Source organism: Trichoplax adhaerens, genomic scaffold, assembly GCF_000150275.1.
Source record: "Trichoplax adhaerens TRIADscaffold_4 genomic scaffold, whole genome shotgun sequence".
NCBI classification, from domain to species: Eukaryota; Metazoa; Placozoa; class Uniplacotomia; order Trichoplacea; family Trichoplacidae; genus Trichoplax; species Trichoplax adhaerens.
In genome coordinates this window covers 1,088,730-1,115,703 of record NW_002060946.1, presented here as the reverse complement: position 1 = coordinate 1,115,703, position 26,974 = coordinate 1,088,730, and the positions used below count along the sequence as shown (strand labels likewise).

At 31.9% G+C, this 26,974-nt stretch overlaps 1 protein-coding gene across 1 annotated transcript; it reads right to left on the bottom strand.

The window, feature by feature from the left end:
* Nucleotides 1-30: 30 nt before the first annotated feature.
* On the bottom strand, nucleotides 31-25,814 carry TRIADDRAFT_55241 (uncharacterized protein; the record flags this gene model as incomplete). The annotated part of the gene is made up of 83 exons (XM_002111312.1): nucleotides 31-174; nucleotides 359-493; nucleotides 736-855; nucleotides 1,013-1,090; nucleotides 1,281-1,427; nucleotides 1,751-1,926; nucleotides 2,601-2,724; nucleotides 3,012-3,108; nucleotides 3,532-3,627; nucleotides 4,208-4,254; nucleotides 4,569-4,691; nucleotides 4,859-4,971; nucleotides 5,115-5,171; nucleotides 5,260-5,368; nucleotides 5,446-5,511; nucleotides 5,610-5,693; nucleotides 5,895-5,996; nucleotides 6,157-6,306; nucleotides 6,389-6,526; nucleotides 6,620-6,679; nucleotides 6,804-6,872; nucleotides 6,989-7,078; nucleotides 7,223-7,322; nucleotides 7,653-7,846; nucleotides 7,959-7,977; nucleotides 8,093-8,169; nucleotides 8,281-8,356; nucleotides 8,485-8,541; nucleotides 8,670-8,745; nucleotides 9,245-9,374; nucleotides 9,446-9,619; nucleotides 9,775-9,861; nucleotides 10,430-10,496; nucleotides 10,580-10,696; nucleotides 10,837-10,961; nucleotides 11,068-11,130; nucleotides 11,689-11,776; nucleotides 11,905-12,011; nucleotides 12,139-12,364; nucleotides 12,635-12,699; nucleotides 12,797-12,852; nucleotides 13,421-13,488; nucleotides 13,614-13,750; nucleotides 13,839-13,946; nucleotides 14,064-14,151; nucleotides 14,265-14,356; nucleotides 14,482-14,536; nucleotides 14,659-14,761; nucleotides 14,898-15,027; nucleotides 15,153-15,197; nucleotides 15,938-16,009; nucleotides 16,198-16,239; nucleotides 16,321-16,379; nucleotides 16,511-16,607; nucleotides 16,742-16,777; nucleotides 16,892-16,957; nucleotides 17,039-17,149; nucleotides 17,343-17,386; nucleotides 17,478-17,547; nucleotides 17,736-17,802; nucleotides 17,967-18,022; nucleotides 18,148-18,208; nucleotides 18,718-18,783; nucleotides 18,896-18,942; nucleotides 19,133-19,213; nucleotides 19,305-19,355; nucleotides 19,554-19,628; nucleotides 19,750-19,800; nucleotides 19,961-20,052; nucleotides 20,334-20,412; nucleotides 20,725-20,816; nucleotides 21,026-21,133; nucleotides 21,505-21,592; nucleotides 21,696-21,783; nucleotides 22,339-22,442; nucleotides 22,564-22,644; nucleotides 22,892-22,969; nucleotides 23,083-23,169; nucleotides 23,234-23,266; nucleotides 23,296-23,344; nucleotides 23,850-23,925; nucleotides 24,114-24,229; nucleotides 25,732-25,814. The coding sequence occupies 83 exons, from the start codon at nucleotides 25,812-25,814 to the stop codon at nucleotides 31-33; spliced, it is 7,461 nt and encodes a 2,486-aa protein (XP_002111348.1).
* Between the last annotated feature and the right edge of the window lie 1,160 nt (nucleotides 25,815-26,974).

The following is a 26,974-nucleotide window of genomic DNA, read 5'->3' as shown; positions in this document are numbered from 1 at the left end:
TTTACTTAAATGGATGTTGACTACTTGTTATTAAACCTCAGCGTCAGCAGCATATTCGTTAAATCCGGTAACTGTATTGGATCGTTGACGTCCGTTATTAATAGCAATATCTCGATGCATCTGCTCCCAATCTTGTTCTTTCCGCCGCTTGTTCTCCATTTTCTTAACCAAGTCCTAATTTAGGGTATAACATGAGCAAAGATTATTATTGAAACACACTTTATAAGTTTCTAAGAGTCTCCACTAATGCCGATACAGTACTCAGTATCTAGTTTTACATGTCTAATTGAAAGTGTCCATTAAAACTACAAATCTTGTAATTTTATTTTAATACGCGGCATTCTATTAGTATACGTACATTTTCTTCTTGTCGCTTAATTAAAGTTTCTACTTTAAGAGCTAAATCTTCTAATTTCTGCTCTTGAGATGTATTAAAATCTTGTAGCGTCAAGGCTTGATTCAAGGGAAAGAATTCTAATTGATCTTTCTCCATCTGCATTATGATATAATTGGTTATTAAAATATCGTCGTTATTGCTGCTATTAGAAGAAGTCGATGTGCGAGTATGCAGTATAGAGCATACAACATCAACTGTATTATCTAACAAGTATTAATTACGTTACTTTGCTCTCGAGGAGAGAAGTTCAAAAAAGATCGAGACGGAAAATTAACTAAGGTTTAGATTTGAAATCTTTTCAGCTTTTTTCAATTTAGACAAGTTTATGGGCAACTTACCAATTCATGAACATATAATTCAATATAGGTATAGTCATTCTTTCGAACATCATCCAAATGGATGAAAAAGTAGAGGTAATCCCACATATTATGCTCATGTTTAACATGATGATAAAATCCCTGTGGGAAAGACATACGTTAATTAGCAAAAGAGACTATTTCGAAAACACACGTAGGTCTTTATTTAGCTTGCCATACAACTGAAATAATAGCGCATATATCTTTCTATAAATTCATCTACAGGTATTATTAATTTTGCAATTTATGCTATTACTACCTTTCCATAATGTTCAAATTCGTAGTTTGTCTTGCTACAAATAAAACAGTAGGTCTCCATATCATGTTCTGTTTGATACTACGGTAAGATAATGGGATAAATGTTAATTTATCTGAGAAAAAGATTTACATGCTAATGCTATAAGTTAAGCCAAACTCAATTTTGTTTAATATCTCAAAATAGTAGCAGTTAGAGTTTAATTTTAGAATAATGAAGTTCATGAAACAGCTGTTATCCTCTTTTAAATTGCTCGTTCGACTGGTTTTACCTTTTCTTGCCGCAATTCTGAGAATGTGTCAACGATGATACCAAAGATGATGTTTAAACCAATAGTCGTGACTAAGATGTAAAACGATAAATCAAATACTAATTTCCAGGCATAGAATTCAAATTTTTGATTCGTCGGACCAAGCGCCTAACAGCCATAACATAGCGAGAATTGATATTGAGTATGCACGTATATACAAAGAATATTGAATCGAAATGTGTTACTAGATGTACATATACAGCCTTATCTCGTTCTAAAAACTATTTGTAGATGGCTAATAAATATTTAAGGTTGTGATTCTATGACCAATAATTACTCATTGATACTGTAAGTTAAAGATCTTTTCTTAGTGATCTAATATAATATTGCATGCAACTATAACGACTCTAGATAAAAGTTGATTACGGGTTAAGAAATTCGATGTAATAAGCTTATTAATAATCCTAGTTTAAAAGTGAATGGCAACTTACCTCATGGAAACCACTAAGAAATCCAACTCTTATACCAGTTACAAAACATTGTCCAAGGGTTCCACAAAATAGACCACCTTGGCTATCAAACCATTCTCTAAAGCTAGCGAAAGCAATTACTGAATAGATATAAATCATAATCACTCCCAAAATGCCGACAACGATCAGTGATCTCCCTAAAACGAAAGGATGAAATAATTTTAATTGAGGGCTATTAACTGGATTACCAAAGAGTAGACTGCTAAATGTATTAATAATGAGTAGACCGCCAAATGTCAAGTTAAAATATGGATAAATATATTTTAAGATTTAAAAGATAAAATAGAGCGTAATGTAAAAGATTAAATGGGACTTGTAGACCATCCATTCTACATACTATACTATGTTTATCCTAATTAAGGATACAACTAAAAGTAAATCTGATCATTTTTAAACTAAAGAACTCAGTACAGCTGATGAATCATTTTGTACATCCGTTAAAATAATTTCAATCAAGAAGGCTGTTTCTGGTAAAATTGGCTAATTCCAGTTCTCCTGTTTCGACTTAATAGCTAGATTGATTTCAATAGCTCTATCATAACGATTTAATCTAAATTAGGAAAATTATAGATAACTAAATTCTTAATTCAACTATATGACCCAATTTAGCAATCAGATTATTAAACACTACCCCTGTTATGATCCAATTCTAGTTACTAAGGCAAATTTCATAATTTCAACATCATAATTGTAACTCTCAATTACACAACCCAATTCCATAATTAGAATAATAACTCTATTAGTTATGATTTAATTCGAATTAAGGAGGCAATTAATGAAGATCAATGCAATAAATATAAACAAATCTTACCATTTAATGTCACAGATTTAATAATTCGACTAAAGAGATTATTGTTGGCCACCGTGTGTAAGAGATGCAAGGCAAAAAAGTAGCCACGATAACAAGTGCCCAAGATAGAAAAGACTAGCAATATCTAATCATCATGACATAAACGAAACCTTAGGTTAGCTAATTAAAACAAACAATGATCAAATAGCAAAAAATTTAGGTATTTCTTAGCAACTGTACTATCAGAATTGGCTCGTGAATTATTAGCAATTCATACAGGACTGGTAAACGCTATAATTTCTTAAAGTGGATCACTTTACTATCGATATAACGTGGTGTAGATCAATTGATTAACTGGTGAAGGATGCTAGATACAATGCTTTAACTTATATCAAGTTATTTAAATATAGATTTGTAGATAAATGAATTTACCAATAAATAAAAGGTTTTAAAGCTCAGAAATTTATGCTCTAAATAGGATGTTCGTTGCCGCTTGGCTGGGGCAAAAATATTAACTTGTTCTCTTTTCCTATGATCCAAGATAGCAAAAATGAATAAGCTGCACAGTTTAACATTTATATTTGAGTTATGTGAAGAATTTGACTGCAATATCTTGTCACCTTGATCCCCAAATATCAATTGTAGGTAATTTGGGTTGATTTGATAGAAAATAGCTTATAATGATGAATAAACAAGCCACACTATGCAGCGGTCCCATCGTAAACAGTAATATATTATAGATAGGTAAGGTAACCACGGGTATAGGATTTGCAAATAAAGTTGCATTACTAGAGTTTAGACAGAATAGAATAAAATTTAATTACGAGATGTTGATTTAAATTGCGCTTAATGAATGATAAAAATATTTCGCTAATTGATTCGATACGCTAGTTTGAAGTATTTCTGAAATAATTAGTTGGATAAAATAGAGATTAATAATATTTCTACATACGGATTAGCAACGCCAAATTCAGCTGCTCTCCAATCCACAATCATTAGAATATTAATAGCTAGCGTTAATATATTTAAAACCAGTGTAAAAATATCTCTGTAACAAATGAAATGGGTAGAAAATTGTTAGGATAGCTAACCAAGATTTACTTTAGGTACCGTATTGGCTATTTCAAGTATGATGATAAGTATTCTTCCTGAATTCTCACTAGAACAGATCTGATAAACTGCATAAACACTAGGCGAATATTACTGTAATATTAGATATGGTGAACATTGTACTTATAGGCTCTTATATAGCCGTCTTAAGCTCGAAATTCAGAAGATTGTACTCTTAATTCGGGCTGTAGTTGGCTATTACGCATTATAGCCGGATCGGGTTTTAGCCGTAACATATCGATTAACTCGCTACATCTCTATTACATTAGCAAATAGCAAATGAAAGCTGTTATTGAGATAGCGATCAAAATTTTATGAAAGGTTGTCATGACAAATGATTATGGAAATTTCTTTCCTTAATGAAGACCTATCCGGTGCCCTACAGCTATCGAGACAATAACAAGCTACTACTTTAACGTCCACCAGGACAGAACCTCAAACTATTCTCTAATTATTTCGTAGTAATACCAGACACCTCGTTTACTTTATAAATTGATCCGTGAATTTCAGATACTTACGCTCTCTTAACAAAAAAGGCTGCAATCTTGTTACTTAAAATTTTTGACTGAAAGATAAAGATACATTCCAGAAATCAGTAATTCATTCATAACATGTTATAAGTTATCCGTAGCTGGAAAAAGAACTAGGGGCGAACACTAATCACAGTATTCTTCGAGCTTGTATGTAACTAATGTCTTATAGCTGGTCATGCCCTACAGAAGGCCAGCTAAACTTAAATCATTGTAACCGCGTTATAAATGATTTACTTTCTCTAAGTAGAAAAGAAAAGATTATACTGCATATATAGTATTTCTCATGCTTCTAGAATACTGTTTTTGTTCTTTAGTGCGTAACTCTTTTATGAATGATCTTACTCACTTGATATCGAATGTTTTCTCGAATATCTTTCGACCAATCGACAAAATCTCGAAGTTTATTGCTCGGTGATGTTCTATTAACGTTCCATTTTACTTTTTCTTTGACTCCTTCTCTTAACTTTCCCTATCATAATTAGAAATACAAATGAGAAAACTTTGCCAGAGTATTAGGTTCATCTCTAAATAGAAGCATTAAACTATTCGAATCGTCTTCTATCAATCATAATTGTGGATGAACTTTACTCCTTCCGCGATATAGAACAAAGATCAATTTTAAACTAATTACGCTACCTTATCCAGTACTCGAAAATGAACTTTCTGTAAGATTCCTTCACGTAAAATTTCAATGGATAATGAATTGTATTGATAATATTCCATGGCTTTCCATCGAATAAATTTCTCATCTATCATAATTTTAAAAGGAACGTTGAGAAACTTGTAGCATTAGAAATTGCAAATGGTTTTTAAGGGCTTTAGATTATACGGTAATGAAATATAACTCTTGATCATTGATATCAGAGCATCATTCTCTCTCTGCTATGCTGACCTTTTTCTCTTTCTTTGGTCTTGTCGAGTAGCACAGATGAATCACAACCAATAATAGCTATCAATATCAAGTAAGGAAAAAAATAAATGAGTAACTAGGCCTAGACTTTCATCGACGAGCAGCAAACAAGTTATTCCAGCCTTACTTTCTAAGTTTACTTTATTTTCATCCAAATCACGTAAACGCATAAGGATGTGAAAATAACCAAAGCCAACATCAACGACTAGATCTTTAAATTTCCCTTGTGCCATTTGCTAAAATGAAAATAAAAAAGTCTGTGAATTGGCTGGCGATAAGGCATTTAAGAAGGATCGAATTTCTTAATCATTACCTGTCTTCTATAGCAATCTGTAGCTACATCGAGAACAGCATTTACATCAATCGTCTCTTTAATTTCCTAAACAAGCATATGCATCAAAACATTAACGATCTCTATGGCATCGCTAGCATAAAGAAAGGTAGAACATAATCAATTCCACCCCTCATTCTACTTACTCTTGCAATCATTAAGGACTGCTTACAGTTATCTTCAATCAGGCAAGCTACTAGCTTTACAATAGCTTGCTTCAGAGTATAAATCTAAATGCAAACGCAAGTACAAGTCCATAAGTAAACGCTATCCGTGCTAGCGGGATTATCCGCGATATATAAATAATTCTAGATTAATTCGTAATAATTTCCAAATTATACTGATGCTCTCATGCTTTGAGATCTGTTAATGAAATACTCTTTAAATCAATAATTAATCTCTTAGCCCTAGAATCCCTTCAGTTAGCTTACTTCTTCTTCAGAGCAGCCATGAAATGATGATTCGCGTAAAATGAAATTGATACAATCAATTATTTTGCTATCATAAATAACCGGATGATTTTCAAAGCAGCCCTATAATCCAAGAAAATTCGTTATTGCATGAGGTTAACGATGGATAAATGAAAGTATGATAAGGTAGAGGATTCACTAATTGCAATTTTCTCGAACAAGAACAGTAGTTATTACAACCATTTTCACTTCTATCTAGCTCAATAAGGAACAGTTTATTTACCGCTGAATATTCTATTAATGTAACAAAGATTTGCGTTGTCAGTGATATATTGTTAGAGTTGATGTTATCGTAGAGCATATGTAAGTATTTCGCTGTTTCAGCAACTAAATTGACGGATTTAATGTTGTCCAGCTGCTCTCGAAGATAATTCTATAGAAACAGAGTTGTAAAATAACACCAAAGTTAGAAGTCAATGGATATTGACGGAAAAATGGATATTGCATTTTTTCACCTGTAATGTAGTATTTTGCCCGTCACACATCGATGCTAATACTCGTAAAACTAATTCTATATAGCCATCATCCTTATAAAGATTGAGTATGGCATTTTCTGATTGCTCTTCGATAGATTCTTGAGCAACGCTCTTCATCTATGGATAAAATTTTACAACTATTAGCGTTCTATTAAAGTTTATCGTGGATGCTGGTAAAACGGATTCATATTCAGGAATTTTCTACTATACCTCGATTTCAGACTCCATTGGCAGGCTGAATCGTGATATCGAATTTTGAGATATTAATTTCTGTATTAATTTAGATTTAGTTCCAGAATTAGATATCAAATTTATTCCTAGTAGAAAGCTATCGAAATTACAACAAGCTATTCAGCCTATCGTCCGTGCAATCGTTGATTAGACTTTAACTCACTTGTTTTTCTCCATTTTTCATGATCTTAACGTGTGGGATTTCATCATTATCGTCTTGATCCAATGGCGACTGTGAAGAAATGTTCATCATTAAGTTGGACAGATTTGCTATAATAATCTCAAATGATAATTAGATGTAATTCTACTCTAAATTGTAACCAATATTACTTATATTAATCGACATACTTCACTCTCGCTTCTTGATTTCATAACTCTTGCCAAAGGAGCAACGGCGTTGGATTTACGCTTACCATGCGTCATTCCTTCCACCAATTTCTGATGAATAAAGTAAAGACGAGTAAATACAAGATCATTGCCAAAGGATTCATCGGTAGAGAAGTGTTCAGAGTTAGTGAATACATTGACTAATAGAAAATAGGAAAATAAAAGAGTAACTACTATCACCAATGTCCTCTTTACCTTGCCTCCAGATTTACCAGCTGTGACAGCTTTCGATAAGCTTTTAGCTTGCTGAATTTTTTCGTCCATTTTTGCTTTATGCTGAGCTAATAAAACTCGCCTAAGATAGATAGAGTTGAGCTTTAGTCTTTTCTCCTTAAGGCATATTAGCAATATCCAAAGCAATGGAAACTTTATACCGACTACGGCATCTTTAAATTAGCTGCTCATATTTTGATATCATTACTACAGTAGGACTATTTTAAGTTATGCCCTAAAATTGGTTATAATACATCTCTGGAAATATTCCTATAGGCTAACGTTAGTTATAATATATAATCATTTTCAAAACGTCTAAGTTAACTTAATGTATAGACCAATTTATGCTATTTGAATTCTTCCCAACAAGATTACCATATTGAACGAATTAATCGCTAGAATTTGCTCTTACTTTTCTTTAGTAGCAACCATCGACATATTCATACGTCCTTTAATAGCGAAAAAGAAACTTTCTTCTCTAGTGCCAAGAAAATACTGCGCTAGACTTGCTTGAGCCATACTATTACCCTCAAGGAGCATAGCAGCTAAAAAAGATAGTAATTCTCGAATGATGTCATCACTTCGTCGGGAGAGTAAAGGTAAGACCTAAATAGGATGCCAATTTGAGAGTAGATATGCGTATAAGAAAACCTTTCTCGACTGATATTTCGTTTTATGATAGTATTCAAGGATATTTCAATGCCATCGATGGGCTTACCTTAATCATCGTTCCGTAACTAATTAGAGTGTTTTGTGTATTTTCAATGATTTCAGTAGGCTAAATAATCAAATAGAATTTGGATATTGAGGTCGGATAGATCAATATACTACCTCGGCAATATTCCAACTTACCTTTCCCATTCATTTGGTTTTTCTTCCCAATCAGGCGGTAATTTAATAACTTGATTATATATAATAGCACGTAAAGTCTTGAATAGGATTATTAACATCAAAATCAAGGATTAATCATTTTCTAGATATCGTAGAAAGCAGTCGAAAGCTCAAGTATGATTGCAAAGTCGATAGATGAAGTATTTTACCATTAAACATTTAACATCTAATGATTCCTGTCGTATTCGTTCTTTTTCACTTAAACGAGTCATTGATGATGAAATTCTATACAATAATTATAAAAATTGCCCTAGTCATTAGGTACTGGTTGAAAGTGATTTGGCAACCTTGCAGTAGAATAATACTCTATAGGGTAGCAATTTCAATGATGGAAACGAATTGAAATCCCTTACTCTAAAAGCTTGACTAATTTTTCAGCATTAGTGAAAATTACTCCCGTCGGAGACTCTCTGTAAAAGAATTGAGGTCATGATAACAATTCAGGTATTATATCGATCAAATAGAGTTCGATTAAGGTAATGATCTGGCTAAAATGCCAAATATTCAACTGAGTAAATGTCGTAGAAAATAGTCTAACCTAGCAAAACATCGGGTAAATAGCTGAAATTCTTCCCCTAAAGGCAACTCGTTATCGCTACCTTCTTCAACGTATTCTGCGATCATTGAAAGGAAATAGCAAAGTTTAGGAATGAAATAAAGGCATAGAATTTAGATTGTGTCTTAATCGGAATAAGTAAATACGCGTATACTCTGCAATAATTTGAAAGCAGTAGAAAAGTTTAGGAATAAAATAAAGACATAGAATTTAAAATTGGATCTTTAAAAATAAATACGGATGTGTTCTGTAATAAGTCATAAGCAATGTTTAGGAATTAAGTAAAGGCATAGAATTTGGATTAAATATAAGTAAATACGGGAATATTCTGCTGTAATTTAATAGCAATGTTTAAGGATGAAGTAAAGATATAGAATGTAGATTGGAATTTCATAAGTAAATACGTGTGTTTTCTGCAGTAATTTAAAAGCAATAACCATGCTTAGGGATAAGATAAAGGCATAGAATATACATGGGATCTTTCTAAGCGAATACGTGGAGTAAGATTTTAGCACTGAGTAAAATCACCGCTACAAACAGTTCTATTGGCAACTTACGTTCGGAACTATTAAATCCAGTTTGCGCTTCGACGGTATTTTCGCCTTGGTAAATTCGCTTAAAATTCACGGCAAAGATATTCAAGATGACATTTAAATGGGATTCTTCTTTATAATACTCGTTATACGCCTAGCGGTAGATAATGCCGACGTTATTTACTTTTGTAACGGTAGGATATTTTGCAACTTGATTTAACTTACTTTAACAGCTGGATTTTCAATCATCACTGACTTTTGGTTGGAAAAACGATCTTGAAAATCACTCAAAATGGTTATAGGTAAAGTTGTTAATGGTAGAACTGTCGTCGTACAGTTGATCATGGCATTTAAATTGGAAGAGCTGGTTAAATGTTCAGCTACTAGCCCACAAAAGGTCTACTCAACATAATTTTGAAAATACCATCGTTACAAGGGGAAAAGATTATCGCCTGCTTATAGGGTAACTAATAGCTAATTATAATTACGAGGAGAACACAATTTTTAACGTCGCGTTCATGTAAACTAGCGATAGTTCAAGAGTAAGTACTAACCACTAAATTTTGGCCAAGAGCATCAATATGTTTCTGTTCCATATCAACTCTTTCCGATTCTACGATATAGACACGCTTGAAGAATGCCTAAAGTTGAAATAACGCAAGTTAAAATTGATACTAGATAAATTACTAGATCAAATGAAGTAACTTAGAGATTTGATCGTTTATGAGTTTGTATCCAAGCTCAATCACTGCTTGGATATTGACTCATAAACGATCAAAGCAGCCTGTATATTTTGTCAAGGCATAAATCTAGCTCGTGGATGATTTAATCGCTCCAGTACGGCTATAGATAGATCTACTCATATTCTAAAACATGGCATAAATTGAAACTGTATCTTCATCATATCAGTAGTGAGAACTGTTTTTTAAACTATAAATCAAATCTCTCAGTTTAATCTTGTAGGTACTCTATATCGATAACCAGATTAGCCCGATGCAGCGGCTAATAGTGAACCGTATTTATATCATTTCTGCATCTCTACAGGAAGATCAAGCTCGATCACTGCGGTAGGATAGTTAGACCACTAAACGCGAAAATTACTAACTATTTAGATAATCTTCAGCCACCTCAATCTAACAAGCAGCCACAGATAGGATCCGTATTGCAATTAGAAATTTACAGTAAAGGAATGGTTTATCTGAATCTCACCTGTAATAGCGGTATAACACCCTCTAATAGATAATTCTTCATACTACGATATTTCCCCATTTCGTACCTAATTATTTTAGATGAAAAATTAGCAATCAATTAGTATGTTGCAAAGTGATAATAAAGTCACGATCATTCCAGAATATTTACCCCATACTGCCGATATTTTTCTTAAAGATATCCTTGAGTTTATTAGGGTTAAGTTTTGCAAAGTCATTAAAAGCGCCAATAGATGAGCAAATGTTCGAGATAAATATCCACATTTTACTACGGTAAAGAAGAAAAAATTGAAAATTAAGTAACTTCAACAGGAATATATCGATATTAGGAACTAAAATAGCAATGAACCCAATATTTTGACCAGTTCTGTATACTATCATGAAAATAATAAGCTAAGATGAACATACTCATCATGGTTTAGATCAGCTGCACCAGATTCATACATTCCTCCAGCTGTATTTAAGTAGACCCAAAGGAAAAAGCGACAGTAGGCATTTTTCATATCATCATCAACTCCTGGATGATTTAAAACCTAAGAAAGAATCCACGAATCAAGTTTCATACTTATCAGCCAAAGTATTATATCGCTAGTGATATTTATTTATCACTATCCAATGGAAAATAACGTCTATACAAACCTCTACGATGTCTTCAATGGGCAAAATAGTTTGGCAAATCGATTCAATAAATCTGTTTTCTCCCTATGAAATAATTTCATAAAGTTAATTACAAACCAAAAGTGTCGCACTTATCGGGCTTTTACTGTATCTTATACAAACTAAAATTAATCTCTACATCAGAATTAGCTATTATTATCCGCTCTGTCTAGAATTGGGAGAGTTCTAATTACAAGCTTCATATTATAAAGGACCAAAGTAGCGTAAGATATTTATTAACGACATATGATATTAAAAACTAATCTGTTTATCTACGTATCAATATTAATTCTGATTAATTGGATAATTTGACATAGAATAAAGTAATGAAATTATTTTATAAACTATATTACAACTGAAAATTAGAAATTAAATAAATAAAATTTCATAAACTATGGCATAACTGATAGCTATTGATAAGGTTAAAATTAATCTGTACATCAATTTCAAATCCTGGAAAATTTAATCTATTTTAATTAACTCTAAGGACAGATTACCAAAATTATTCATATAGTAGAGAACAATATTGACATAGAAGTTCTATATCAACTCTTCATTTAACTTCTAAAGTGGATTGGATTGGATAGGTTATTGGGAGCATACCTCTGCACATGTGGCTAATAAATTAATCAGACTGTAGCAATATTGATGCAGTTTACTGGACTTGTCCTGATCATTGCATAACGCTTTCCTGTATGATATCGTTCAAAAAAATTAAATTACTCATTAAAAGGTATAAGATAGAACATTCTCACTCTCTTTATCTTGAATAAGTACTTTAGTAATGATTAGGTCATGAAATCAATCCTTTGCAAGCACCTTTTATCGACATTATCGATAATTTCCGCAATTCGATCTCGATATTCCATAAAATATTTCATAACTAAACCTTGGTTGCGCTTAATAGGCAAATCTAATTCTTCGACCTAGTTTACCGATAGGCGTGCAAAAGGTAAGGAAATTTATATTAGTGATCATACTTAGTAGTACATTTTAACGTACCGAAGACGAAAATAGAACTTCTCTAACTGGATGCAGCTATTGTAGCATTACCTTAACGATAGCATTTAATAAGTCGATCAATTCCGGCGCTTCTTCCTTATATTCGGCAACTAATTTCATGATTGCATACACTTCTGAAGCTCGAATTTTCAAGCAAGTATCTTTATTACCAGTAAAAATCTCAGTTAGAGCTAATGCCATGCTAGATACAGCTCCTTTTACTCTCAGCAGCGAATTTAATCGCTTATAGACGCGATCTTGGATCGTTTTATTGCCCCTTTAATTTCATATGGAATACATATTAACGTTAAATGAATGGCATGAAATACATTTAATCCTAGAAAATATTTTGGAATACACTAAATTAACGGTAGAGATTGGCCAGATTAAGGTAGAAAATTAAGCAATTATTTCTCATTTTTATCTCAGACTAGTCATTTAATATTGAGAGCCAGCAAAAAGAAACAGTATTCACTTTAGTTAGGCCTCAAAAAGTTTTACTACTAACCGTGAATGCGGTAAATGAAAGAATAAATCACGAACTTACCTAGACAAAGCTTGTAATAGACTGAAACTTTTTTGAAATATCATCTGAACTCCCTTATATTGATCCTGTAGTAGTATTGATCAAAGCGAATAAGAAATGATGGTCTGTATTTATTACTATCAGCCATATTGTTTATATTGGGAAATTATTCAATTGTCTTACCGCCAACTTTGCATCAAATTCTTGCCCCAAAATATCGAAAATGTCTGATAGAATACCTAGAAAAAAAATAACCATGTGAGCTTACAAAGCAACTAAGAATCTACGGCAACGTTAGAGGCTGCTGCAGGTAAAAAGAAGTTTGAGTAATGAAAATATCTGATAGGGTAGCTAGAGAAAAAATGACCATATAAGACTACAACATAGCTATATAGCTAAGAAACTACGATAACTTTAGCAACTGCTGTGATTAAAATAAAGTTAAAGAAGCTATCAATCCATTTCAATTAACTGTAAACTGATTCCAGAATCAGCTCAAAGTCAAACTAAAGTCAAAGAAAGTGCAACTTCAATCGAATTTTACGGTATATCTAGCTAGGACTAGCTTAAATCAATGCAAAAGCAAGTAAAAACTCTTCTCTTATTCTAGCTCAATGTGAAAACCAAATAAATTTAGCTTAAACTAATTCTAATTATTGTAAGAGAAAGTAAAAATCCGATGGAATCTTTATTTATAAGGCTGCCTTACAACAAGCTCGAAGTGTAATCAAATTCGTTAATCCAACTGAATTTTACTGTGCAGAGGTTGTAAGCAAGCTAGAGGATAAGAAAAATTATTGAACGTACCAAAATTGTACAGAATAGTTTGATTCATCGAATGCCTTTCGGTAGGATCGTTTTCCAGTGAGCAAAAGCTACAAGATCAAAATCAAGCAAATTTAAATAATCAAACAGAAAATTAATCCTTAAAGATACCATAAGAAAAATGAAGCGCAACAAATTGAATTGGGTAAATTTATAAAGGATTTTTCATTCTAACCCTGTAAAAGTGTCGAGTATTTCACCCAATGTTGTTGCTTGATCGTTATTCATATTGGTTGCAAGAATTCGACGGATAACTGGCACCGCTTTCTGAGCATGGCGAAAAACTTCACATGATGAATCTTTGATTAAAACCTACGATATCGGAAGAACAGCGATATAACCTAAACACTACTCTCTAGAAGCGCCATAAAATGGAACACCATTCCCAAAGTTATCTTACCTGGGCTTGAACAGCACGATCGAATAGTGTATAGTTTGTAGAATATAGACGATGTAATAAGTGCATGGATTTTACCACCATTTGATTATATTCATATTTGGATAGATCCTGCCATTATTGATGTAATTGAAATTTCATCAGGATCGATAATGCAAATTTGATGCTAAGGTCCGGATAAAATAGCCTTATACTATCTTGGTCGAAACCAAATCTAAGATATCTTACCAAAAATATATCGCGTAGACTTTCTGTATCGAAATATTGGGCTGCTTCAAATATTTCATTAAGCCTTTCTCGAGCTTTCTTACAAAGGCTATGACAAAATAATTTAGATTCATTATCCTATCGACGAATCCTTGCATGCTTTTAAAATTGCTTTTAATGGCTATTTTCATATGAAAATGTAAATTAAAAGGTTAAACTTACCTTCTGTTGCCCTCTAAACTAAAGTTCTCATTTGTAATAAAATAGAGATCATCGCTAGTTTCATAAATGTGCTTGAATTCATTTATAAAGAGCTACACATGAATGAAAACAGAAATTCAATAACCGATCAGCTGCTACAGTATATGTGAAATGTAGAATAAAATTTTAAGGTATGCTGCCATAATAGGATAATAGATCCGTTCCAAAATATTTATACCTCTAAACGTTTATTAAACCGAAAATTAAACAGCAAATCTACAGCTTCCATAGCCCTTTAGTTTGTAAAATAAAATAATAGTTTAGAATAGGATCATTGTCAAATCAGTCTCATCGCTGCGTTTCTAAGGCATTTATTTTATGAATTCAATTTAACAAATAAAATTAATTTTCTTACTGGTATTTAGCGTCTACCACAGCTTTCGTCTCAGCACTTTCTTTAAATCGATCGACTTCACGATATTGGCGTAATAATTGCTCAGTCTCGTCAGAATTTAATGCTAAAGTGATTATAGGTAAGAAATAACTTATAATTTAATATCAGACATCGGATAATTCTCTATACACTGATATAATTTATAATGTAACGGGAAGCTTAGAATAAGTCACGAGAAGAAAATTATTTCGGTCTCTTACAGGTATAAAACGGAACAGGCTTATCATTGCGACCATCCAGCAAGGATAACAATGGCGGTATTAGCTTTTCCATATCTGTTAGATCTTCATAATATCCAAATCTCACTAGATTTTGGACTAATCTTAAAACCTAATCATGTAGTGACCATAGAATATACATAGATTAAATATCAAGTCATCAGCAATCTTAAATGGTAGTAGTGGCTAAACTATCCTTTATTAAATTGAATGATTCCATTAATTTTGAGTACGTACTTGCTCGATCAGCATATTATGTCCAATTAACGAAGCAGTCATATCCTAAATTATAAAATTCAAACGCGATATAGAATGACTCTCGGAAACAATTATCTTTTGAATTTCATTTCTAGGATATAATTTTAAACTATACGGCTCTTAAATTATAGCTGATGTAAACTCAGCTATTAATTTAACCACTGTCAGATAATTATTATAATTTTGGTAATATCGCTGCCTGAGAAATTTAGAAACGATAATGTACTCAATTTCTACTCTTGAATCCTATATTACAATCATTTAAACATGATAAAAACTACTTCTAATAATCAAGACAGATATACAATTGTTCCATTTATATGCTGAAACTTAACATATTTAGGATACGATTGATCTATTTATAGCCTTTACTGTATATCTAATATTCTATTTAACTAATCTTGAAATCGAATCAATCTTGGAATACCATAAGTTTCTTGCAGCCATTATATTAACATTTTATAAGTGTATTAAATATGTATATTCCTATTTTGACATCAATTTTATCATAATTTCGTTTAAATATCGTATTGTCTAATCTAGCTATTATTATACTACGTTAATATTTTACAAGTATATTAAGTATTACTATTCCTATTTTGATCTTAATTTTATCAAATTTTCATGTTCAATGCCCTATTCTCTAGCGTAGTACGGTAGCTATTACATTAATATTTACAAGTATACTAAGCATAAATATTCCTATTTTGTAGACAATTTTATCTTAATTTCAAGTTCAATTCCAGGGCAGCCTATTCTCTAACCTTATTAGCATCTAAGAATGAAGCAATCCATTGCTTTAGCTCAGACATGAAGGATAATGGAACATTTTGAATCTGTTATGAGTAAAAAATGTTAGCCTGGCGATCAAAATATTTGCTAACTTATAAAATACTGTATACAGAGCTATGAATGTACAGAAAGGACTTCTTGAATTAATGAACCACATTAAATGTAACCATGATCGTATAATATCTTCAACATGATAGATACACAAGATAAATTCTTATTAATTTAATGGTACCTTTTTCTTTCCATTCCGATCCTTGACCAAGTCACTATAAATCTATAACCATTTCAATAAAATTTATAGATCATTAGTAAGATAAGTACTCTTCTATTACAGAATATTAATAGATAGACCTACAAATGATAACTGTAGCTCATCAAGAACTGAATGATTGCCAGGTATATTGATAAACATTCCTAGAAAATTATTTTAATCAACTCTTAAGTATAACGAATAAAAGTTTTCATCTCTTATTCCATTGAAATAATTGTAATATATGACGAAACTCTTCCAAGCTAGTTCTAAAAAATTGGAAATAATCCTTTACCTGTTATCAGATCGCAATATCGAGCACGTAATCGATCTGGCAGATCTTCATTTCTAAGACATATAAATGCTTCCTGCCATGTTAAATATTCGAGATCCTAGAATATTTAAGAGTAAATTTGTATGACTTCTAAGCCATGGTCGCAGTATACGAATATTTATCTTGCTCATGATCATTATATCATAAGGTCGTTAAAATTAGGAGCCCTGTAGCAAGGAATGGAAACTATACCTGAGTGATGGTTTTAATAGCAAACTCATTGCGACCCTGAAAGAGAAAGGGAATGATATCAAGATTTTACAAAATGTAATCGTTGTTTCATGTCGAATTTGGTGATTAATCAATAGCCTTATCGTAGCAGCTTATTCAATAGTCATTTACCCAACAGAGCTTATTAAATAAATCAAGTTGATGATCAAGGAATAGGAATTCTGGATCGCGTTCACTCTATTGCATTGAATAAAAAAGTAACTACTGATAAGCATCGTGAAGTAACGTATTGAAATGCAATTATGAAAGCTTTAATACTTGTATAAAACGATGAAGTGGAACCCAATTTCTGCCTAACGATGTCGACACATAAACGATATCTTTATTCAAGTTAACACGTTGGCCTAACTCGGTCAAGTAAACAACATTCTGAAAGATAAAGAGGTAATCCTAAGTTGCGAATTGTCCAATATTATCACTGTATCATTGCCCAAATGAAGAATACGTCCACTCTCAAAATCAATTTATCGTAAATAATGTATCCTGAAATTTTTCTTACATCTCACTAAAAAATTTTATAGTCTTATGTTAAGAGCACGAAGGATAATTTACAGTTACCTACCCTTTCTCCTTTGCCACTTTTCAATAAAGTTTCAGTGATGTAAGCTGCAAAGTAGAATTGGCAACTTCAATTAATGTACTCTTTCTAAATCTACTAATTACTTCAACATAATTCTATTTTAATGTCTAGACTAACTTTGATTGTTAGGTATTGCTCGACCATTACAAACACAGAGAACATTCAATAAATCCAGATATTGATAGTACTATAAAATAGAAATCAGAACGGTAGTAAGGGCAGGATATCAAATTTAAAACCTGTAATGAAAACTCTTTTGGACTCGATATTGAACAAATTCTATCAAAAGTGATAGCCAGATTTGCAGTGAATGTGTTTGACAGATAACATAGTATAATTTTAATTCTCTAATAGAAATTACTATCCTTATAATACCTTATTGCTGGTTAGTAAAGCAATAAATTGATCGATATATTTATGACCAATGCGATCAATAATTTTCCTATGGACGAAAGGAAAGGTTGAAAATATATTAGTATAAAATTTGGCAATACTGTAACTGAGTTATGAACCTTTTTCATAAAGTTCTATCTAGTTTCAGGAGTATATCAAGTATAGAATTTGCCAGGATGCAGCATAAAAGTGATTATTTTTAGTATAGCTAACCTGTTATCTCGAATAAGTTCAGTTGTCATCTCGGCAGCAGTTAAAGCAATTTTATTCTAATATTGGCAAGATAATGGATATTAAATGAAAGCTCGACAATATTTGATATAGGATATAGGATAGAAATATTAATATGATCGATATATTCTGAATAATTGTTTGATAGAGGGATAAAACTCACGTTTAATCCGATTCTTGTTTGAAAGAAATCAATATGTCTAGCAATGTAAAGTTCATTTTTCCTGTTCAATGGATAAATGAATTATTAATTAAACTCTCCAACATACTCAATATGAAATCATGATCATGCATAGAATTGATTCTAGATTACTGGTCCTATCATTAATGGTATAGGTTTTGTGCACTGCCGAAATCTGTATTGAGTCTCCTTCATGACGGCATATAATCGTTTGCATTCTATCTTGTGTATTTTGGATAATATTGCTAATACGCGTATATTCAATCAAGTTAAAGACAACCCGTAGTATATTCCACTTTTACTGTTGATTATTGTATAAATAATCTATCATTAGTCTTTTGAGCTATTTATACCACGATGCTAAGATATTATGCATCTCGTATTCTTAAATATTATTCCTAAGCTATTACATATGTAAAAGATTGATTGGAAATATGTCAAAGCGATTATAATTATTAGTCTTATTCATCGCCTGTAAATTCCATGTATATTAGACTTTATTCAAGGGCGGAACAAGTCTCAAATTGATCATCAATCAATACTATCTCATACCTGCTATCTCCCATAACATAGGTATTCAACAGTTTATAGCATTCACAATAGATTGATTGAATAAATCTATGGGCAATATGAGGAAATTAGCATAAGGATGAGAAACAGATGGTCATACTATTATAATCCCTATCTTAGTTCTATTTAACCGTAATCAGAAAATAGATGATATACTAACTTATCATTATCCGATGGTTCCAAAATTTGCACAATTAATTCAATGATCTAAACAATAATCCAATAATAGAAATGATAACATCATGTATATTGAAATAACTTTAGCTATAGAAGCTAAATAACAGTCTATTAAACTTCTCAATTTGTGTTAACATCATCTAGAATAATTAGCTGCTATAGAATCACTTAAACGTAAACAAAACCATATATCGAACGAAGGTATATTTGTTCTATTTACCTTTAAATTTCTCATTAGCTTCTGGCGATGCTTACATGGTTCACCGTTAACGATCATGAAGTCACTAATTTCTTTTAAAGTCTGTGCAAAAGGTAGAAGATGATAAAGTCAAATTAGAATCACTACCTGTAGGTAAAGTAGCATTAACATCTTATTCAATTTTAGTGCTTACCGAAACAAATTTTGATGTTGATGAATGCCTTAACTGGACATTATTGCCACGCTGTTAATATATTGTAAGACAGCTCAAAGTTAATGTATAATTGATCCAATATTAAATCATTTATTTTCATTACTATCAGAGCTACTGAATATCGAATTAGCAGTCAATACATCATATTACTTTGGATGTAAAATATACTAGAGGTAGCACAAAAGCTATCCCGTTCTATCCCATATTACTCAATTTTATTGAACATACGTTACGTATAAATTTCTGAACACTGGCAACCATTCCGGCCATATAATTAAAATCTGCTAGAAATTCATCTTCCACCTACATAGCGTGGATAACATAGAATTTGTAAAGATCTGCTATATGTACGCAAAGCTCAATATATAATAATCGAGCTAAATCTATCCTGGAATTGTTGCAGTAAAATATCAGTTTCTCTTACTTTTTGAATTGTATAAGCGTCGTCATACATGCGTTCTCCTACCACAGTCATCTGGAAAAATAATTTTCATCATTCATTGTAGCTACGATACGCGATTGACTACTTCCTCATATTTATTGATAACTATGATGTCTAATACTATTTTCCTATCTTCAAGATATATACTATATTATATCAATAAATAAATAGCAGTGTTCTAGAAGCTAATTACCTTCTTTAGTTGGCCTCCATCATAAGCTAAACCCTTTAATGTTCTACTCTCGGCAGTTCCGGGTCTTGCACCTGACTTCCTATAATATGTCCCTGGAAATATTCAAGATTAAGAATAGATATTAGAATAGTGACTGTCTAGTAATGATAAAATATCGTGACTTGCTAAAATTTCAATTTATGTTGATTATAATTGGCCTTCAAAAACCCGTGAAACTTTAGCAAGCATACCAAATGGAAAGACAAGTAATCAACTCTCAAGATCAATGATACGATAGAAATCTCATCGTTCTTAGAGTAAGCTATCACTATTTCGAGAATGCGATTATCATAATTTAAGAATTAATCTAAGATATTCTTTCATGACTGTAGACCTTGCAAAGCGTGCAACCATTGCCCAGTTAGCGAATGTTCAATTCTGCAATAGCTTTCGTAGGTAATCTCTGCATTTTCCTACATAGGTCAATAAAAGCATTAATGTTGTTAGTCTCATGGCTAAATAGATCACAAGAAAATTGAATCGGTAAGTTAAAATATTTCATAAGCTATATCCAAGTATATGTACTTCAAATAACGAATGGAGGCGGAATACTGTCAGTGGATCTTTATTATCATCCGTTAAATCAATCTAAAACAACATCCAAAATATTAATACTAATTGAGGAGTAAGTACACATAATCATTGTGGTAGACTCTGAATTATAACTCCTTTATTCTACGATAAATTAACTATAAATGACAACGATATGAATATTGTTCACTTACTACGTAAGATTGTTCCACTGGCTGAACAATTAGATATTTCCTCGTTACCATATGTCTAAGACGACACTGATCGCCCCAATTTATTATGCTTCCTATAGAATAAAGTAATTTAGAAAGGGTAAGTCATTAATCGAACTCATTACTTGTTGCTAAGATTGAGCCATATTTTATGCCTGTAGTCGATCTAATAAAAGCTCCAACTTATGACCAAGGTTAAAATATTTCAATTCAAATAAATCTCGAAAATATAACCATAAAATAGTTTAAAGTGAGGTGATTAAATGGGATCTAGACAAATTACCTTTCATAGGCTCATCCAGTAATTCAATTTGCCAATAAGTTATAGCAGATGATGTAGGATTAAGAGACTTTGGTCTGCTAGGGTCCACAGGCCGAACTCGTAGATGAACTAATCGGTTTAATTGTATGCATAAGTAACCTTATTGAGATGGAAATCGGTACGTCTACATTTCTAACTATATTTTTAGAGGCTTCTCTGACAACAAGAGCAAGATAAGATAGAATACAAAGTGAAATCGAATAAGCTTGTCAAGCTAACTAGCGATCAATAGAGTTCTTCAACTAATTGAAGATAGTATTTTTGCATACCATTCTAGGATATTTAAGTTAATGAATCTTACATGCTCTTCTTGCTAATGAAATATCATTAAGCAAGTATCCTAGTATTCTAGGAGTATTTTTGCGTTAACAGATCTGTACTAAGTTATACAAAGACTAAAAGCAATGATGTACGCTTAATTTTGTCGCCTTCCATCTCACCTGTCTCTGTTACTCGATCATCGAACAATCCTTCAGCTGTAACATAAGCTTCCAACTCTCTATGGAATAAACGAACAACGGAAACTCCCTAATAAAATTTGAAAGAATCATCAACACCTTTAGAAATGCTCACGTATTATATACAACAGTCTTTTCATGCAACCTGAGCAATTAAAATTTTAGCTAATAACCTTCAGAAATTCCTCTCCCTTGGCCTCTGGTTTTTGGTTAGAATAGATTGTAAAACCAGACAATCGGACTGATAAGTTCATTTCGTAGCTAAACATTTTCAAAATAAAAATCGATTATTTTCATTCTTAATTATGACAGGCTCCTCAATGTCAGACGTGATGGACTCTTTCAATATCATGATCTATTTAGGATATTTGCTAGTACCATAAAATAACTCATTCATCTTGTATTTACATATACATGTATAGTAGTTATTGCTGATGTAATGACTAACGTTATTATTAAGGAAAATTATTAACTACAAAAGTAAACTATCATCAATTCCGAAGCTTCATTGTCTTAAATTAGTGATTTGCACTTGAATATGAATACGTAAATAAATAATATTTATTTAGGCTGTGTAAGCTAAGCCAGAGAGAGCTAGTGTAGAGTTATGGAATAGGATAGATTTTATTACTCGTAACATATCGGCTTTAATTTAGTTTCGTATTCAGTTGCGCATTGGTAACTAATTAAATTGGATATATTGACGATTTTACAAATCTAGGTATTATAACCGTATCTCAACACATCTTAATATCATAACCAAGGCTAAATATTTCGCAATTTACTGTAGTAAACTATTTATATATCTTGTTTTACCTGTCCTCTTGGGCCCCTAAACTTCCAAAGCGCCTTTGGCTGCAGTGCAAATACTGACCTGCAGATTTAACACTTTCAAGGACAATTTGGTCACCTTCATGGATCTATCAGAAAGCAATCCTGTCCGTTTTAGTGACAGATTATCTTGACCAATATACTGTACATTCCAATACTGTATCTATCTAGTATCCAAATTATTCTGGCTATGAAACTAGTTAAACATACAATATCGCCTTCAGATTTGACTTTATATCTTGGCATCACTCGAAATTGACAATGCTTAGCCTCATATTCAGATAGTTGAACCTAATAAAGTTAGGCGAGAAATTGTTTGGTTAGGTCTCTAAACGATGCAATCATAAATTAGTATATAAGTAGTTTATCAGTTAATTTATTACAGATAAAGGTAATCGAACTTAATCGATCCTATATGGTTAGCTAATTAACTGAAATGTTATCATTACTTTTACAGCTACAGATTTAGAAACAGTTATTATCGTTGCTGCTACAGCTAGAATCAGAAATAAAATCTGGCTTGTGCTTACAAACTTACCAACATGTTGCTTGTTTCGGTTTGAGAAGTATGTGTTGAGCTAGCACTAATGTACTTATTAGTGAATACATGTTTCAGCTAGTTCCGATTGCAAAGTAAATAAATCAACGTTAGTAGTTAGAAGTATATTGATTTAGTCATGAGGGAAATTGCGATAGGCGGACTGTTCAAATGAGCTGTAAATGATATACCTGAACAACTTGCCCATAGGTTAGTTGCCTGCCAGTCTGTCGCTTTTGCTCCTGGCTATTATCCATTGCCTCAGCGTCGGCTAATTTCTATTCGATATTAAGAGTAATATTAATTTATAGGAAAGTAATAAAACCTATCTAGATATCATACCGATGGTGGTGTATTTTTATACACAGCACTCATCTAAATAGTGACGTGAAAATCTTATTCACCTTAAGCGTTGAAACCTGGAACCTCGCCGACAGATCACCGGGATTACGACTAGAGTAAGAATATTAAAACAGAATTACGTTAATATAAGGGAAAATGTCAATTATTGGTTTTTATTCTTGACAGTAAAAGATAAATGGATGGTTAGTAATAGTATGATTTGTAGGACTAGATTAAAATTAAAACTCTAAATAAGTATAGGTAGCGTAATCTCATTCTGTGTGGGAAAAAACATTCGACAAAAATTTGCTTAAGCAAGAATCAGATTACTAACAATTTAACGAATTAGAATATAGATGCAATTATTATTAGGGGTACTATTTTAGATAATGATTAATGATGACAAAGTATAGTTAAAGAGACCATGAAATACGTCTACGACAAATATATAGATATTATGCAGTTAATCCTAACATAGAGCCTACTGAATGGTGAATAGTTTACTGGCTAAATTAAAGTTTAAATCATATAGACAGCAGCTTTTTGGAGACAAGTATCACAAGTAAAATAGGGAAACTACAGTACTATTACTGCTAACTTGATAACCACATTGTACCTGCTAGCTTCTACAGCTTTCCGATATTTCTTGTTATTTTTGTACCGATTTTGGGTGCATATCACAAATTGAGCAACTAAAGAGTAAAAATAGGAAAGATCATTTCCAATTCAAATATTAAATCATGCTCGTAGAAAAACAAATATCATTAATGCCATCATGAATTCCTCAATCCAAAATATCGAACGAGTTTTATTCGGTAGGTTCGAATGAAAATATGGTAAGCAATGTTTATACCGGTGTAAATATCTGACTTTAACTTACCTTGCGAATTGGGCAGCTGAGGATTTAGCCGATCCTGGTTGGACCCTATACAAACCCCGGCATAAGCCGAACTAGTAACAAATAGAAATATAATAAGCATATCCGATAAAAACACGCTACCGGATAATATTAATCGCTACCGGTGAGATTTCTTAATGTCAGACAGAAATACCACTGTAATGACATAATCATGATATTAAAAGGACTATAAGCACTCCCTTATCACTGTAATTTCTTAGTAGTTTCTGAAACTATTCATTTTTTCAATTATAAATATTAACGAAAAGAGACTGTCTAGTATAATCTCTTGGTCTGTAACAAAATCATCCGTAAAATTATCCATATCGTCATTATAAATCGGACGAGATTCGAATATATATTCTATTCATCAACGTGCGGCGAATTTAGAAGTTATAAATCTTAATGGATATGTGATTGCGTAACAAAAATCTCCTTACTCGTTACATTAGGCTTATTATTCGTGAAATTGCTGAAATAATAATCATTAATTAAGAATAAGTATCTTTTCACAGATCAATTTAGGATTTTTTTGAAATCATGTAGTGTAATTGGTAAGCGGGTCTTTCGCCATTTGAAAAAGTACCGATAATGTGCATGCACGCCTATGCTACATAAGCTATGTCGTCTATTTTTGCAATAGAAAATTGTTTCTACTTCCTTTACTATGTCACCTTTATTACAATAGACTATCGATCTCGTTTTAAGTCGACAAGAAGGCTTATTTTACTGGCTATTTATTAGCAGGCCTGTTTCAGAAACTTATTTCGCATTCAATCTAGGCTCGTCCCTCTACTTTAAGCAAAAGTTACTTAATAATTAAGCATAGTTTGACTTGAGTTTGTATCTTTGCAATCATTCATCAGTTCGAAATCTCTCCTTCAAAAGGTTATCCTACTATATTTAAAGTATCATCATTATCTAAAAATAAGATTTGAACTTCTTATAAATAGATTGTTATGTTGTAGTAGGCTAACAGGGGTATGGTTGCTTAGGAATCATGCTGTGAGCTTTGACGAAGCCCATCTTCAAATCAACACTTTTTATTACGTTCAATAATCTATTCTTTCCTATCCACCAACGTATTATGATATACCAAAGATTATCCTACTAAGACTTCGTTTCTTACAGTGAATTGATCATGATGATACTGTTACAGAAAGATCGAGTACACATCTTACAATCTCAGTTAAACGGAATCTTTGCAGTCATGTATGCCTAAAACTATCTGTGAAAGGCCCTATCAGCGTAGTAAGTAAACAGTACGACAAAAAGTCAATTTTAACTACTATACACTATGATTACTATCAGTCACTACGAATATGTTAGTTAACACTTTCTAAAATGATCGTGTAAACCTATTATTGTCGAAAAAGAAGTTATCGCACATTTCCAACTTTATGCTATCCCATTCTAGGTAGCATTGTGGCTATGGATCAATGTGGTTATAAATTTTACTTAAAATAAGTTAGTTGAATCGTGTCTAACTCATGAATAAAATTTGGCCAGATATTATTTGATAAGCTATTGAAGTAATATGTCAAATCAATATAGAGTAATATTAATCAATTTGCCAAAATTCATTGATAAAAGGAATTACCTTGATTCGACGGCAAAGGCATAACCTTGCCTCTCCTCAGAATAGATGCTCACAACATCACCCAAGCAGACGGACTTGGCCATGATTAGTTAATTTACACCACCAATAATTATAAGGTTACTTTTTTGGGATAATCGCACTAATCACTTTCCTAGAAAACAATTCACAATAATGATTCTGCAAATCGGTTGAACTTGAATTCATTCCAGATTACACAGATAGAAAAAGATGTTAACACTACGTAAAATCCTCTATTAAACTAAACTATCCTGCCGTTATTGTTCTCCGCCAGCTACGTCAAACTTTACCAAGTTAATTCTCATATAAAATTAACATAAAATCACTCTTGTTCTTGCATTCCTCTTGAATGTTATGAATCAACATTATCTGACTGAGAATTGACAGTTACTATGGCAATAACGTCCTTTCGTCATAAGGTAGGGTAATTTTATGAATCCGAACATACTCATAACAATAGCAAATATTATATTTTTTTATAATTTATTGTCTTATACTTATTTATGTGCATACTGTAATGTTAAGAATGTAGTCTAATGGCGACAATAATAGTTAGAATAAAGGCTACTCCTATTAATAATGGTACATTGCATCTGAATTGAAAGAAACAACATATGAATTATAAAACGTTCTGGAAAAAACTTCCTTTGATTGAAATAGAAAACAATATAAAAAGATGCAGTATTGTCTAAAAAGAATAAAAATTCGACATGACTTTGTAATAGCTATTCCTACAGTAAGAGATGTAGTCTACAATCTAAAAATTGGATTGAAGATCGGATGTATGATATACTATGTTCTAGTTAAGTAAATAAAGGAATTTTTGTACAAAAGATTAAATTAGTGTGAAACAGTGAAATAAAGATACGTGGAATAAGCCAATTTAATAGCAGAGATATCATAGTTGCCTGTGGCCATATCAAGTTTGACGAACAGAGGATAAGCTACGATAATATAACAATGTACATCTCATACTCAGTATTTTATCCTTCTCATAGCTCTATACAGTACTTTACAATTATCGTAATGGATATCGTGCAAATTTTTTAGAAGCATATACCAACAATGCAATTGCGCATTGAAGCATAAATTAAAATAAAAATGGTATATAGTAGTAATTCTATACATCCTCGATACATTTAAGAACTAAATTACTGATAAAAATAAAACAGCTATATGTTATTGTTGTGATATACTCTAAGGAGTAATATGAAAGCTATATCAA